The sequence below is a fragment of the Anguilla rostrata genome, chromosome 15, assembly GCF_018555375.3.
Source record: "Anguilla rostrata isolate EN2019 chromosome 15, ASM1855537v3, whole genome shotgun sequence".
NCBI lineage: Eukaryota > Metazoa > Chordata > Actinopteri > Anguilliformes > Anguillidae > Anguilla > Anguilla rostrata.
In genome coordinates this window covers 19,205,941-19,221,269 of record NC_057947.1, presented here as the reverse complement: position 1 = coordinate 19,221,269, position 15,329 = coordinate 19,205,941, and the positions used below count along the sequence as shown (strand labels likewise).

General features: G+C 46.1%; 1 protein-coding gene across 1 annotated transcript in view; it reads left to right on the top strand.

The window, feature by feature from the left end:
• The window catches only part of LOC135240517 (E3 ubiquitin-protein ligase SH3RF3-like), a 112,589-nt gene extending 100,660 nt beyond the window's left edge, over positions 1–11,929 (top strand). Inside the window, exons 9-10 of the mRNA XM_064310067.1 lie at positions 4,630–4,955; positions 7,486–11,929. Of these exons, the coding sequence (XP_064166137.1) occupies positions 4,630–4,955; positions 7,486–7,654 (495 nt within the window). The 3' untranslated portion in view covers positions 7,655–11,929. The remainder of the gene's footprint in view (positions 1–4,629; positions 4,956–7,485) is intronic.
• The last annotated feature ends 3,400 nt before the right edge of the window (positions 11,930–15,329 follow it).

Sequence of the window (15,329 nt, the reverse complement as noted above, 5' to 3'; positions counted from 1 at the left end):
TCCCCCCATGACATCTCTAGGTGCCACATTGTCTTCTGTTCTTGAAAACATGGTGGTCTCTGATGCTGGGGTGTTGCAGTAGGTTCATGGCAAGGATTTGGCAGGTCTTCTGTCCTGAGGTTTCACAGTTATGGTGTTCAATGTGCTCTCCTGGGAAACCATGTAATTACTGGAGCAAATTAGCTTGCATTTTTAGTCATTAAAACAAAGGAATAGCTTCTCAGTATGGATATCTTCAACAGAGTCAGACTTGCTGAGCTCACACACAGTGTAGATCATATCTACCACTACCTAAGAATAGTATGTGTTTATGTCTTTAAGAGATCAAAGAGTTTTGACCAAGGAAGTATGAGTAACAAGACTACTTAGCAAATATACTGTTGGGACACAGAGAGGATGATTGTTTCAGTTCTGGCAGTATTGAGTTTGATACCTTCAATTTGGTTAAGAAACCACACATTTCAAGTGATGAGCTACCCAGATATTTATTAAAGTAGCAGCAAGGAGCAAAATATTAAGTTCCACACTGTCTGACATGTTGCCTCTTACTTTTTCAACACACTCATTTGGGAGGCAGTTTTAGCCAAAGAACATCAAAGGTCATTATGACCAACGGCACTAAGCGTGAACAACCAAGATCACAATAAGCAACAGAACAGAGAAAGAGTGTGCTGCAGCAGGTATTTAGTGCAAAAGCTGTTAAGAATCAGTCACAACATTAGTGAAATAAGATTGAGCACACAAATATATGACACAGTGCCTGCCACTCTTGTGGTTTTCTCCCGTGTCCCATGTCCTCTGCCTAGCTGCATTACAGTAACTCTGTCAGCTCCCGCCCCAGATAAACACTGGAAAAGACAGTCCTGACTCTTCACTTGTCCAGGAGAAAAGGGACTTCCTGCCGCTTCCTGTTACATGCAGTAAGGCCTCATGAGTCAATTCAGCAACTGCCATTTATATGATTGTAGATGATTGGACAGAACTAGGTTCATTGCAGGTTTGTTGGAAGGGACGGCATGTCTTAAAGAAGCTTGTGAGATGGTGTGAACCGGATGGCCTGTATGTGAGAGGTGAGATTGTACAAAGAGTGGAGTCCCGGTGCGTGTGAATAGAATGATCTGTTTGAGAAGCCCTGACAGCCAGCGGGGGGTGGAGAGCGGACTCACATGTACGAGGTGTCAGCCTGCTTCCTCTGCTGTCGGCCCGCTGTCGACAGACGTCTCTGTGCTGATTATTCACAGATAATTGGCTCTGACTCACTACCCCCCACCCCACATGGGTGTGTTTGTGTGTGCATGTCTAAGAAAGGGGGGGGGCAGTGCTTGCGTGCGTGTGTACAAAAGGGGGGGGGCAGAGGTGGGGGTCTTTCAACAGTGGCATAGTCTTTAAGCTTCTGTGCATTTTTGGCTTGCACAGATGTCCACTGTGATTTCTGTGCTGTTACTTTAGTGGTGATGTAGTGTGTGCAGGTGATTTGTAGGTGATATGGAATGTGCAGGTGATTTGCAGGTGATATGTAGTGTGCAGGTAATTTGTAGGTGATATGTAGCGTGCAGGTGATTTGGAGGTGATATGGAATGTGCAGGTCATTGGGAGGTGATATGGTGTGTGCAGGTGATTTGGAGGTGATATGGAGGTGCTATGGAGTGTGCAGGTAATTTGTGGGTGATATGTTGTGTGCAGGTGATTTGTAGGTGATATGAAGTGTGCAGGTGATTTGGAGGTGATATGTGGTGTGCAGGTGATATGGAGGTGATGTGGAGTGTGCAGGTGATTTGGAGGTGATGTGGAGTGTGCAGGTGATTTGGAGGTGATATGTAGTGTACAGGTGATTTGGAGGTGATATGTAGTGTGCAGGTGGTATGGAGTGTGCAGGTGATTTGGAGGTGATATGTAGTGTGCAGGTGATTTGGAGGTGATATGTAGTGTGCAGGTGGTATGGAGTGTGCAGGTGATTTGGAGGTGATGTGGAGTGTGCAGGTGATTTGTGGTCTTCAGGGGGTTTTTGAGCTGACTTGATGTGCTTGTGCTTTAGATGTCATTCAGAGAGACTAAGAGCGACACGGGCAGGTCTCTGTGGTAAAGGATGCAGTACCACTACAGTGGACTCATCTCTTCACCCCGGGGATTGAGTGAGACAGAGAGACTGAGAGTGAATGAGACAGAGACAGAGTGAGGGAGTGAGGGGTGCTTAGAGGAGAGGACGTGCGCTGGAAGCCTAAGCCGCTCTCCGCCATGTAAATCACACGGGCCATGAAGCACGTCTGCGCGGCGCGTGCGTCTGCCAGTGTGTTTGCTGTAATATAAAACCCAATGCCTGTTACTCATCGCTGTCTCCCAGGCTGGCTTATACGCAGTCATCCTTGCTTTTTACTGTTTATTACACACTGCCATTTTCCCGGCAGTGTATTATTTCTATTTCTATTACTTCTTTATTTATTACGTTTTTATAGTCAGAGCCCACTGATGAAATTCTTGAAAGGACACAACATTTGATGATTTGCTCGGGGCACCATTTGGTGTAAAAATGCAGCCAGAAAAGTCTCAAATTCAGTGCCGGTCTAATTTCTGTTTTGTTTTGGTTTGCATATTAATTCCAAGGTTCGTTTGTCTTTGAGAACATCAGCAATATTATGTCTATCAGAACTCTGTGGCTAAGTTTGGTCGCTATACTGTAGTTTAGGGGTCACCATCACCTACGGTTCACTCAAATATGAACAATTATATGGTCATTACCCAAGTCGCTGTGTGCATTTTCACGTTCACTGGTCATTCAGTCTCATTGAGTAGCTGTCAGCAGTCAAGACAAGTCAAGCGTATATGAAGAGCGGCTCATTGGTTACCCCCACCACAGTTCAATTCCTGAGCTAACTGCAATTGCGAAACTCGTCAAAGAATTTTCAAATTGAAATGAAGGCCCTGTCATCATGCAATTGCTTAATCAGTCCTACCAAATCTGCTTTGACTTTTTGTCACTTTCTGCACTTGTCATTTGGCCTGACAGAAGCCCACATCCAGAATGACAGCATACATTTTCACCGGCTATCCATTCCCACAGTAACACAGTTTTAAGCACCTTGCTGAAGGGTACGACAGAAGTGCCTCACCTGGGATTTCTGAGTTACAAGCCCATGCTCCTTAACCATTATACCACACTGCTACCCTTTGTAGAACACTCAGCGGTACTCACTGTGGTATTTAAGTGGGTCAGTCTGCAGAAGCACCTGAAGCCATTTTTGACAGTTCTATCCCCTACCTCCTGAAGTGTTCATTGGCTCCCGACTCCCGCCGATCATAGCCAATGTGGAAGCCCCTCTCCTTGGCTGTCAGTTGTCAGCTCTAGCCAACTAAATGCCACATAAGTGCTGCTGGTCACTTATGCATAGACGCGCGGACACACACACACACACCCACACACCCACCCACTCGGATGATGGATACACTGAAGTGATGCATGCATTTTGAATGATGGCTTGCGGTCTTTGTATACCATTCTTTTCTCCAGTACATATTTAGTATATAGCACACCAGTGGTAGTTAAAAAAATTGTCATATATTTGGCTCCCCCTGGTGTTGGGAGTCTGAACTGCACATAGGTATTACCAGTAGGTCTGCACCCTGAATTAATTTAGATGAAGACAGCACATGTTAAAGGCAGTAAATGTCATTCCCAGCACAGTAGGTGAAGTTTAGTCTTAAAGCTCTTATTTTAGCTTTGCCTTTAGAAAGTGAATCCTTGTTCTTAATCTGTTGCAGGTTTATGGAAGCACAGCTATGGTGTTGATGGGTGCTAGGCTTGTATGAATAAGCACTACTGGTTTTTGTTTGTTTGATATATTGATTGCACTGATAAGTGAGGCCGGTTTACTTGTATACAGTACTTCACTGTTAGTATGGCACTGTTATTTTTTTACTATTGTGCTGTTTATCTTTCTCAACCATGGGGCAATCAAAAATAAGATTTCATTTTCCCTCTTATATGTACAATATGTATTTTCCCTCTTATGCGTTCAGTAATTTACAAGACAGATCCATGCAATATGAATGCAACATGACATTTACGGACTTCCACTTCCTGCCTGAATGGTTTAAAAATGTACCTCCAATTAACTAGGCTATAAAATGTGTTTTCCCCAAGTTCACCCCACCATATTCGAAAATAAAAACAGTGGCTACTCCGTTTATTGCTGTGATGCTGACTGCATAGTGATTTTATTTTAATAGCTGTGGCCTGTAGACTGTTGTGAACGCATCATGTACCCACAGCCCATTCGTGGCTGTAAAAGAGCCATAATGCCTCATAGCAGCCTGGCACATTCAGTACGTGAGAGTGAAAAGTCAAATGATGTCAGCCATTTTCTGCGCTTTTGTGTCTTTATCTATTTCTGCACTTGTGTATAGGCGTGCGCGTGTGTCTGACTCTGTTGAACTAACAGCGGTATCCATTAAGGGTTCTTATATTAATCGGATGAACAAGTTTCCAACTTAATTACTTCCACAAGGCCGCAATTACTAAGAATAAAATAGTAATAATGACTAATTTTGATAATGGTGTATATATATATATATAAGTAATGAACACACAGTCTGTGTATGTGTGTGTCTGAGCTGTATTCTCTCTCTCTGCAGAAAGAGAAGAAGACTGGAGGTGGTCTGCTGAAGCTTCTTTCCGGAGCTGCAGCTAAGAAGAAGTCTCGCTCGCCCCCCTCAGTGTCCCCGACCCACGACCCCCCCGCGCAGGCCTCAGGCGAGGCGGCGCAGGGCGCGGTCAGCAGCCACGGCCGGGCGGGGTCCTGCCCCATCGAGAGCGAGATGCAGGGGGCCATGGGCATGGAGCCCCTGCACAGGAAGTCCGGCTCCTTGGACCTCAACTTCTCCGTGTCCCCCCCAGCCCGCACGGCCTGCTCCTCCCTGCTGGCCCTCCGGCCCGAACCCAAGCCCCTGTCCCGTGAGAGGTGGGTCACAGCCACGCCCTAATACACTCCCGTACCCACACCAATGCACACATACATAGTGTACTTACATACCCACACACATTCACTCACACACACACACAAACACTCACATACATTTGCACACACACACACCAACACACAAATGCGCGCACACACTTAAATATGCACACAAACACTCACACAAGGCACTCCATGGCTCTCTGATGAGTGTTTCTATTTCAGGAAATTAAACAGTATTTGTACTTGAGTCAGATCCAGCTTTCTCTCTCTCTCTCTCCCTCTCTCTCTCACACACACACACACACACACAGACTCTTTCTTTCTCCCACTCTCTGTTGGGATGGATTGGGTCCTCCTCCCTCCCTCCCTCCTTTAATTGAGGATTTGGATATTTGGGTATGGGTGGGTGCAGAGGTGGGAGTGCATGTTGGTCCTGCGCAGCTCTCGAGAAGGGCAGACAGACAGACAGAGTTAAAACAACTTTGTGTTGCACCATTTTAGAATGCTTTTCATAATGCCCCGCTAACTTCCCCAGCAAATCTTCACCAGTCTGCTTGTCCCAGAAAGAAACACTCTCTGATCCATACTCGCTCACTTATCCAGTCTTCTTACAGACAGCAGAACCGCAGCGGAGAAGGCGTTCAGTTTTTTCGACGTCTCTGCGACGGTCAAAGTCGCTAACAGCGTTCCACAATGCGGGCACAAAGACATTTGCGCTTCTGAGGCGTCGTGCACAACGCATCCTTCAGTCGTTGTGGCAGACTTATGGATCCCCAGCCGATCTCTCACTCACAGCCAAGGCTTTCAAATTTATAGGCGCAATGAAAAAATGATCAATTGATTTTCTTTTCTGTGCGAAAGCAGCAGGTCGAATGTAGCCGGTCGGTAAGGCAATAATATCGCCGCAATTTTGCAAGAGCAGCAATAGACTTATTCCCTTGTAATTACAGGGACAAAATTCATGTCCCTTCAGAGGAAATCGATGGTGGAATTGCGTGTGCTGCTCTCTGCTTGCGCCAGCCCTTAACCCTTTGTGTTGAGTGAGAACAGGCTTATGCATTTTTCAGTATCTGCAATAAGAAATGTGCTAATATATACTCTAGTCGACCATTCCTTCAAAATTCATGCAGCTCCATTGTGCCCTAAAAATTTTAACCAATATTGAATATGATCCTGTGAACATTATCACCATTTTTATTTGGAGTAGTATATAGTAATGTGCAGAGTAGTCAATAATGTATGTTCGTAACTTCTCAAGGTAAAGTTTTCTTTTGCTTAGAAACTTTACTTAGTGGAAAATATGTGTGAAATCTTGAAGGTGCTGATGAGCATTGCTGGGATCAGGAGGCGAGTGTAGTATTTAAGCATTTTCTGGGGTCATTTTCAAAAATAATAAATAAGGGTTTGGGTTTGTTAAATTTAGAGTAAATTTTCTAAGTAAGGGAGAAATCAGGGATTACATAATCTAAAATAAATCTGCATAAATCTTTCCAGCATTTCTTAGTGTGGGTACAATGCCAGAATATGTGAAGGAGAGTTGCTGGGTAAGCATCACAAAAAGAGCAATTACTATTATTATATTTCTGAAGCAGATATTACATCAAGTCAAGTCAAATCAGTTTATTTATAAAGCACATTTAAAAACAACAGAAGTTGACCATAGTGCTGTACAAAGATAAAAAGATACATAAAATAGATAAATAAAATAAAAGATATAAAATACCATACACATGCCAGACATTAATATTCATATGCAAATGTAAAAAGGTGTGTTTTATTAATAGAGAGCTGCTGTTTAATAGGGTAACATTTATGGATAATATTGTTACAAACATCTCTTATTAGTTATCTGGTATTTAAAGGGTAGTTTAAGTTTTTCAGCTCAGTAGCAGAGTTTGCTGAAGGCGGGGAATATGACTGCAGTGTAGGGAGCAGGTGGGTGCGGTACAGAAGGCTTTTTACTTGCCGAATACACAGGAGGCTCTAGGAGGGCCTGCTGCATATTAATGCCGAACCCATATGAAGGAAGTTTGCAGGCAGCGGCTGTAGATCTGCGGAGTCAGAGGCCCTGAGTTTCCTTTATCTGCGTCCAGACAGACCCCTGGCTCTGAGGATGCACTAAATCAGGAGCCCTTTGCTCTTTATGTGGATTGTTCTCATTTGTAGTGGATTGACTCACGCTGTGTGGCCTCTCTTTACCTCCCTCTCTCCCTTCTCTCTCGCTTTCTCTCCTGCTCTTTCTTCCTCTCTCTCCCTCTCTTTCGGTTTCCTCTCTCTGCCTTTCTTATTGTGTTGACTTGACATACGATAGATATGGCCAAAATGTAAGCAAGTCACCTGGAAAAAAAATATGGACTGAGAAGTTGCTTGCTTCTTGTCTTCAACATGGACAAGAATGAGCAAAACAGACAAACCCCGTTTCCAGTTAAATTATTTTCCCAAAAACCATAATCACTAAGAATAATGATAATGTTTATAAGGATAGTATAATAAATACAGTGATGGAAAGTGTTTAATCTCTGTCTCTCAGGTACCGGGTGGTGGTGCCCTACCCGCCTCAGAGCGAGGCGGAGATCGAGCTGAAGGAGGGCGACATCGTCTTTGTGCACAAGAAGCGCGAGGACGGCTGGTACAAGGGCACCCTGCAGCGCACCGGCCGCACCGGCCTCTTCCCCGGCAGCTTCGTGGAGAGCTTCTGAGCGCCGGGTCCTTCAGGCAGACGCGGGGCAGCCCAGCAATGCAGGGAGCCTTCTAGAGAAGCCCGGGAACTCGCCCAACATCCTTAAAGACGCCTTCAGAAGAGGCTCTCCCTGTGGATGAAGGCGCCCGCTTCCTGTCACACGCGAAGGAGCCCGACGACGACGCGGCAACCAGTCAGAAAGGAGCAGAGAGGCGGGGGGAGGAGAGCCATTTTAACTCACTGCCATTGCTATTATTTGTGTTTTTGTGTCTGAAAACACACAAAAAGACATCATCATCAGCTTGGTCACCTTCAGAGAGGGCACACCCAGACTGGAGCTGGGGGTGGAGGGGGTGGGGCGGGGGGCGAGGGGGTCAGGGGGTGAGATGGATGGAGGGAGAGAGGGGAAAGAGGAAGGGAGGGAGAGAATGTGACCCCATTCTGTTACCCCTCTACACCAGAAGCCAGCTCTCAAATACTGGTGAGGCTCCAGCAGTGCCTTCTATCTCAGAGCCACCTCAGCTCTGGCCCCGCCCCTCCCCAGCTCCACCCCCTGCTCCACCCAGCCCCTCCCCGGTGGCTGAGGGCCTGACCCTCTGCTCCATTGTGGGAGAGCTCCAGCTCCTCCTCCTGCCCCAGTTCCTGCTAATGTAAACTTTTGCTTTTCTTCTCCTGTATTTCTGCTGTAAGTTATTGTGAAGCAGCTGCAGTGATCTCTCTGTCTTCCCATGGGTCTCTGAAGGAGCAGTTGGCAGGACTGTAGCGTTCTCTGAGGGCTCAGTCTACCCCCTCTGCAGAAGGGAATTAATGAGCTGCTTTACAGTACGCTCAGAGCTGGTATTGAGTGTCCTCTCCACAAACATGTTTCAGCCGTGTGGCATGTTCTGTCAGCACAAGTATTTCAGCAGCTTTTCCGGCTGTCTGAATTGGCCCACATTCAGGTTGGGTTCGTCTGAATAAGAAAGCATTCGTTTGACCTCGTTCTGCAACTCCTCACACTGTCCACAGTATAGGCTAGCGCTGTAGTGTGGAGCCTTGGTTTTGCCCTGGTGTCCACGGCTGCTCTTCTCCACAGCTGCATAGCGCTTCATTGGCTCTCGGGTTTGGCGTGCGGTGTGCAGACCGCAGTTCTGGACGGTAGCAAAACAACCAAGAGGCAACACTTTCACACCAAGAGCAGCCAAGCACCACCTCTTCGAAGCGGTTTCAGGTTTGCTTTGACCAGGCGCGTTTGAGGCTCCGTTTCCCTCAAACAGACACGCGCCGACGCAACCGGGCTAACGCAACCGAGGCTCCATGAGCCACCGCACCGTGCTTGTGGCATAAAAAGGATAACGGCAAAACAGAGCGGTTGTGTTGTGAACGCGTCTTCGGTGGGAATTCTAAAAGAGGGTGGGAGGTAAACAAAACCTTCTGATTTAAAAGGCCCAATAAAGCTGATCGCCAGTGGGAACAGTGGTGATTAGACTGAGCGGAGTGTACAAGCACAGCTTCATTTTAGCATGACGGCTCAGCGGGGAGGACAGCTGTCCCCCTGGGAGCAGTGTCCCGCATACACACACCCCCCACACCCTTCCCCCCCCCTCGCCGCTTGCTTCTTTATTGCATTACACCACAAAGCACAATTACCATCTCACCCGCAATTATCAAACCACTCCTTCTCGTTTCCTCTTCCCCTTGCTCAGACCTGGAGGTGGACGTGAGGATCCTTGTTTCCTCTTAAAGGGGACGCGTGGAAGAAGCACAAACTCAAAATGCAGACAAATTAAGAATGTCTCGAATTTGGTTCCAGTTTCCAAATTCATTTTTATTTGCATTTAAAAAAGCTGAGGCCTTTGTAAACAATTGAGCAAAGCATGATGGGACTCTTGGTACTCTGGAGTCTCCTGTTTTGAAAGAACAGATGACTGCTTTGATTGTCCAGTGTGGTTTTACATTAATTCAGCTGAACAAGCACAAAGCCTCTCCCTGGAAGAGTCGGAACCGGAGACATTAACAGAGGAGATTCCCTTTATGTAAAAACAGAGGCAAGTGTTTAGGGTTTGGAGGAAAGACTGCGGTTTATGCTGCTGCTTGCACAAGCAGTTGAGCTGTTTTCTGAGAAATGTTCAGAATAGTTATCTTTTAAATTGTTTATGAAATTGGAATGCTAGATTAATTCTGTTTAATGGAATGGATTACCCTCAGGAAAAACCTTATTGGACACAAAGTTTCCTGCTCAGACCTAGGAAAAAATATTTTAAAAGATGACTTATCAAAAGTCTTATAAAACGGTGTAAAGATTGTTTTATTGAATTTTATCCTGTCGCGTTTTTATAACTTATATATTATATACTATTATAATATTTTTCAAGTTGACATGTAGTATTTAGTGTTTGAGCAGTATGGTCTCACAGGCACAGTGAAGTATTTATTCAGCTGGGTGCAGTTTTATTCTTGTCCTCCTCTGCCTGATTGATATGAAAGTACCTGCGAAGGAGAGGGGCTGTGTGCTGAAGCCCCCAGAGCGTTCTGTGTCGCTTGTTTAGCCCTGGTTCTGGTCCCTGCGGGAGCCAGTTCTTCGTTACAGACCGGGCTTGGTGAGAAGGTGCGAAGCGTAGCCAGCTTCTTCCTTCTCCCCCGCAGAGGCAGCTGCTGCTGAAAAGCACCTCATTCATTTCCCGGGCAAACGGCCACGTCGTCACGCGGAGACCCCGGGTGGAGTTTAAAGGGCCGTTTGTGAGCTAATGAGGCCAGCCTCAGACCAGAGGCCCGCAATCCTGAGGCCAGAGACCGGCCCGGCCAGCGATGGGCTATCAGCAGGCTAACCTGGAGGCAGTGACCAGCTAGCAATGTGCTAACCGCAGGCTAACCTGGAGGCAGTGACCAGCTAGCGATGGGCTAACCGCAGGCTAAGGACAGGCTGACCCGGACCCAGCAACAGGCCAGCAGGTCCATTCTGACAGAGACGCGGGGCCTCGTTCACTCTGCGCTCATGGCGACAGGCTGTCCCAGTCACGTGGTCACATGACCCTGCCCGCAATCCCGTTGTAACGGTGACATTAAGGAAGCACAAACTCATTACAGGCTGGGTTATGTTTTCATCAGAACCCACGTTTAAAGCACATTTCTCTAATTAAGTATTTGATCAATAAAATGGAATCTCCTTTACAGATTCAAAATAAATGTAAACATCAAAACCCAAAATGAGGTAGCGGTTTGATCTGCTGTCTCGCTGAGATGCGTTTGGAGGAGTCCGGGTTTTCCCAGATCGTGGGCCGGGACATTGGGCACTAATACGCCCCGTTGTTGGGTGAGAGGCTGTGGTATTGCGTCTCCTCCCCCACTGGAACTTTCATAGCCGCAGCCGCTCTCTGTCTGTCCCTGGCAGGAGACGGTAGCCTGCGCTAGCACCCCCAATAACCTTGAGCCAGGGTTGGGGCCCTGGATATCTGCGCAGAGCTTGTTTCCCAGCCTCCCTGATAAGCGCACTTCATTAGCCTTATCGCCGCAGATGTGGCCCAGGGCTTCATGGGTAATGCGGCTGAGGAGGCAGGCACAGGTGCTGAAAGGCGAGGGCGGATTTACGATCTCTTTCCCCGAAAGGACAACAGGCCGGCCCCCCCATCTTCGCCCGCCTCTTCCACACACCGATGGAGCTGTTTTCCTTCCTTCGCCGTCTTCCCGCCTTCTCTCACTGCCAAACAAGTGGCGTACTTTTGTCACAACATTAGCTTTGAGTCGCTCAAATCGACCGAAGGTGTTATTTTTGACCTTGGCGGGTCCCAGCCTGCGACCGTCTTGACCAAGCCATTGGGATGCGGTCCAGGGCAGCGGATTAGCCTTTCTGCCGGTAGACGTAAAGCACAAGCTCATTTCTGCCAGTAGGAGGCGCTGTTTCCTCACATTGACCCAGGTGATGGGGAGGGGCAGATCACTGCAGTCGGCCATCTTGGTATTTGTTGTTATTCAGCGTTTCCCTCAGTCTGCCCTGTTGCAGGTGGCCTGCGCTGTCTGTGGGCCACTGAGATGAACTTTAACAAAGGTGGTTTGTTCGACACATTCATGCCTGATTATTCAGAAAGATTTTTTTACATTATTGCAAAAAAAAAGAGGAAAATATACATTGTGGCACCATTTTTGACAAGAGACTAAGGATGTCCAGAAGTCCAGGCTGAGGATGCTACACTCAGCGCTGGTAACATGGCGTTCCAGCTCATTCTCATTTACACAGTCTTGTGTTAACCTGTGGTTTGGTTGTTTTATTTTAAGTCAAGTGCATTTTCCGAAATAAATGCCTTTGTTTTAAAATGCAGTGTGTGTGTTTTTTTTTCTTTTTCTTCCTACTGTACATTCATGAATTTATCCAGTGACCTCAGTGTGTGTTTTCCCATCCAGTTAGTTTGAACCAAGGATTTCAATACCTCGTAAAACATTGCGTCGCTTGCAGCACTACTGCGGGGTGTGATTCCGATGGCTGTGGCAGGTGGTTCTGTGCCAAATTACATACGGGTATTGTACAGGAGGGTCAGTGTCTGACCATCATTACACAGTGACTAATGGCCTTAGGCTGCCGTTACAGAATTGGATCTCAAATGGCCACTGAGGTGTCTGGCCAGTCAGTGTGAGGGACCTGCATGCCCTGGTACTGTCTCAAAATTACACATCCATATGAATTTAAAAAAACACTCACCTTCTCTAAATTGAGATTGAGATTAAGTGTGGGGTAGAAGTGTAGACATTGTAGTGTAGACATTGTACCACCAAGGCAAACATTGATAAAACCTGCAGAAACCTCTCTCTCAGTCTCTCTCACTCTCTTTCTTTCTCACCCTCCTCTTTCTCTCTGTCTTTTTCTTCCCTTACTCCCTCTCTCTCTGTTTCTCTTTCTCTGTCCCTCCCTCTCCGTCTCTCTCTCCCTTCCACTCTCATCGCTCTCTCTCCCTCCCTCTCTCTCTCTTTGTCTCTCTCGCTCTTTTTCTTCCCTTACTCCCTCTCTGTTTCTCTCTTTCTCCCTCCCTCCCTTTCTCTCTCCCCCCTCCCTCTCTCTCCCTCTGTCCCTCTGTCCTCTCCTCTGTTGGTTCTCCTTGAGCAGGGCCAGAGCCCCGTGTCCAAGTGGACCGGGTGTGTAATTGGAAATTTCAAATCTTCTGCCACCGACCTAAATGACAAACCAATTTCCTCTCCACGCATAGATGGGGAAGAACGGCCGAAGAAGGCTGTCAGCTATGGACAATCTAAATGCAAATGCAGGTGATTATTTCTGAGGCCCTGACAGCCAATGAGGTTGTTGGTTTAGAATGCAGGGTGCGGAACGTAACGGTTTGTTTTTTGTGAAACGGCGCATCTGTTCACAAAAAACTAAATGAACAGAACTTTTAAAAAAAAAATTGGAACACACTGCTATGATGGCACCTTCACAGAGTTTTGCAGAGCCCTGGGTCCTCACGTCCTGTCGTTTGACTGATTCCCAACCATGGTCAGAGACCGCCAGCCGGTTTTCTGTTTTTCATATCCCCCTGGGGGGGGGGGGGGGGGCGTTGGCAGCAGTGGCGGTAGAAACGGTGAAAGTCACGCCAGTTGTGATCTATTGGTCGGTTGAGGGTCACATTTTCTAAGTGGCGTGGCTCACTGGCGTCCCAGCTCAGGATGCTCCCGCGTCACGCAGGCACGAAGTTGGCGGGATTTTCACCCGTCGGTGGATGACAGGTGTGCATTTCAAAGGATAAGCGCTTGTCACGCGGCAGATGGTTTACAGGCGTGATTTTTGGATTTGAGTTTTGGATTGAGAGTAACAGCTTTTTTCCCAGATTGCACTGCATTAGAACTGACAGGCAGCCCCTTCCCCCACACCATGCCCTGCTACATTCCCTCCCCCAGTCCAGAGTCAGCGCTGAGACAGGGGACGGGAAGGACAACCATGTCTGGCTTGATTCTCCTCGTTTCTTTTCATCTCTCGTCTTTGATTGGTGGCATATCGTTGCTCACCATGCTGGGTGGTGACTTATGAGTGAGGCAAAAGTGGAGGCTTTCCTGATGTCGTACTGTAATACCATTGGTCATGGATGCATTTTTAACACCTTTCTCAAAACGGGAGAGAAAATCTATCATTGGGCAAAGCTCTTCTGAAAGCTGGACAACACCGGTGCTCCTCTCTGGATTTGTCAACCGTGGAAACCATTTACTTTGTGAATTAATATTTCTGTGAAGCTTACAGTATTTGATGTATCAATAGAAATGTTTTAATTTGAAAGAGGGTGAAAAACAGGAAAATATTAATCATGTTAAACAATTCTCTGTCAGACTGCAGGGAATAACTCTCAGATCTTTCCTGTCTGACTTCAAAGTGATGGCAAGCCTGCCTTGATTCATCTCCAGGAAAAATTAATTATAGACAGGCCCAACATCTCAATTTCCTTAAATAATGTTGCCAGAAATTTGCTGAGAAAACCTTCAATGCCATGGTGGATTTTAAAAGCACGAACTGCTGATACACGGGCAAATGAATAAGTAAATTATTCAGCAGACTGAATAACCTCTGTCCAAAATTTTTTTTTTGCTGAATATATATCTGTTCCCTTCTGTGACATAAAATGAACATTACATTTTGTGTGAATGGTTTCAGAGATTGCAACAGTGAATACATATTAAAAAGGTCAATGAGCATAAAATGTAATTTTTGAAATATAATATAATTGATAATATTAACAATAATAAAATATAGTGAAATGTGGGTTCACACATTATACCCCTTTCCTATGAGCAGGCGTTTTCCTCTTATGCTCAATATTTCCTCTGTTACCTTGGTAACCACACTCTGCTGTAGTTTTTACCTGTATACTGTTTTTACCTACCATAATCCTGCAAAACTTCGGTTTTTGCTCCAAATCCAGCCATATATTTCACAGCCCCAAGCATCCAAACAAATTAATCTTGTTTGTAAATTAGAGGCACCTGGTTAAATATTTTCTTGCTTCAGGATAAGGTACAACATAGTTTTTTAGTGTCAACAAACACCAATTACTATCACTGCTCTCTTTCCCAGTTTAGTTGTAGAAAAAAAATATTCAAAATATTCAGATCTTAAAAAGGTAACTGTAAAGACCATCAGAAACACTACAGACAGTATCAGGATTGAATATTGTGGTGATGGGGGCATGCGAACGGTGCCCAGTGCTCACACAGAACACGGTGTGTTTGGGCTTGATGTGTTTCACAGAGACAAATGTGGTAGGCCTATATTTCTCAGGGACAAATGTCTGTATCCTGGAAAAGCATTTCCAAGATGTCCTCTACCCTTGTTAGACTATCAAGGAGACTACAGAGATAATCGAGTGCGCTGCTTTTTTCTATGAAGTTTTACAGGTTGTCAGGACAAATGCAGACTGCCCAGCTTAGGTAACCTGCGCGGGGGTTAGTGTAAGTGGGATTGCTTGGGTCAGGTCGGTCAGTTACCTGCACTCTCCAAACATGTTTGCCCAATGAATGCATTGAGTCCTGTTTGAGTTAAGGCTCCATTTCTTCTCTATTAAAAATTTATAGAAAGGGTCACTCTGTTTCTGTGGCCTGCTCTACGCCCCCTTCAGAATGAGGCACGAGCACAAATGTCAGATCAGAGTGAGTTTAGTGCATCTAAAATAAAAATGTGTCTAGAGTGACCATAAACTGGAGCACCAGTTCAGCAACACAAATAAATGTAAGTTACAAAGAAATAA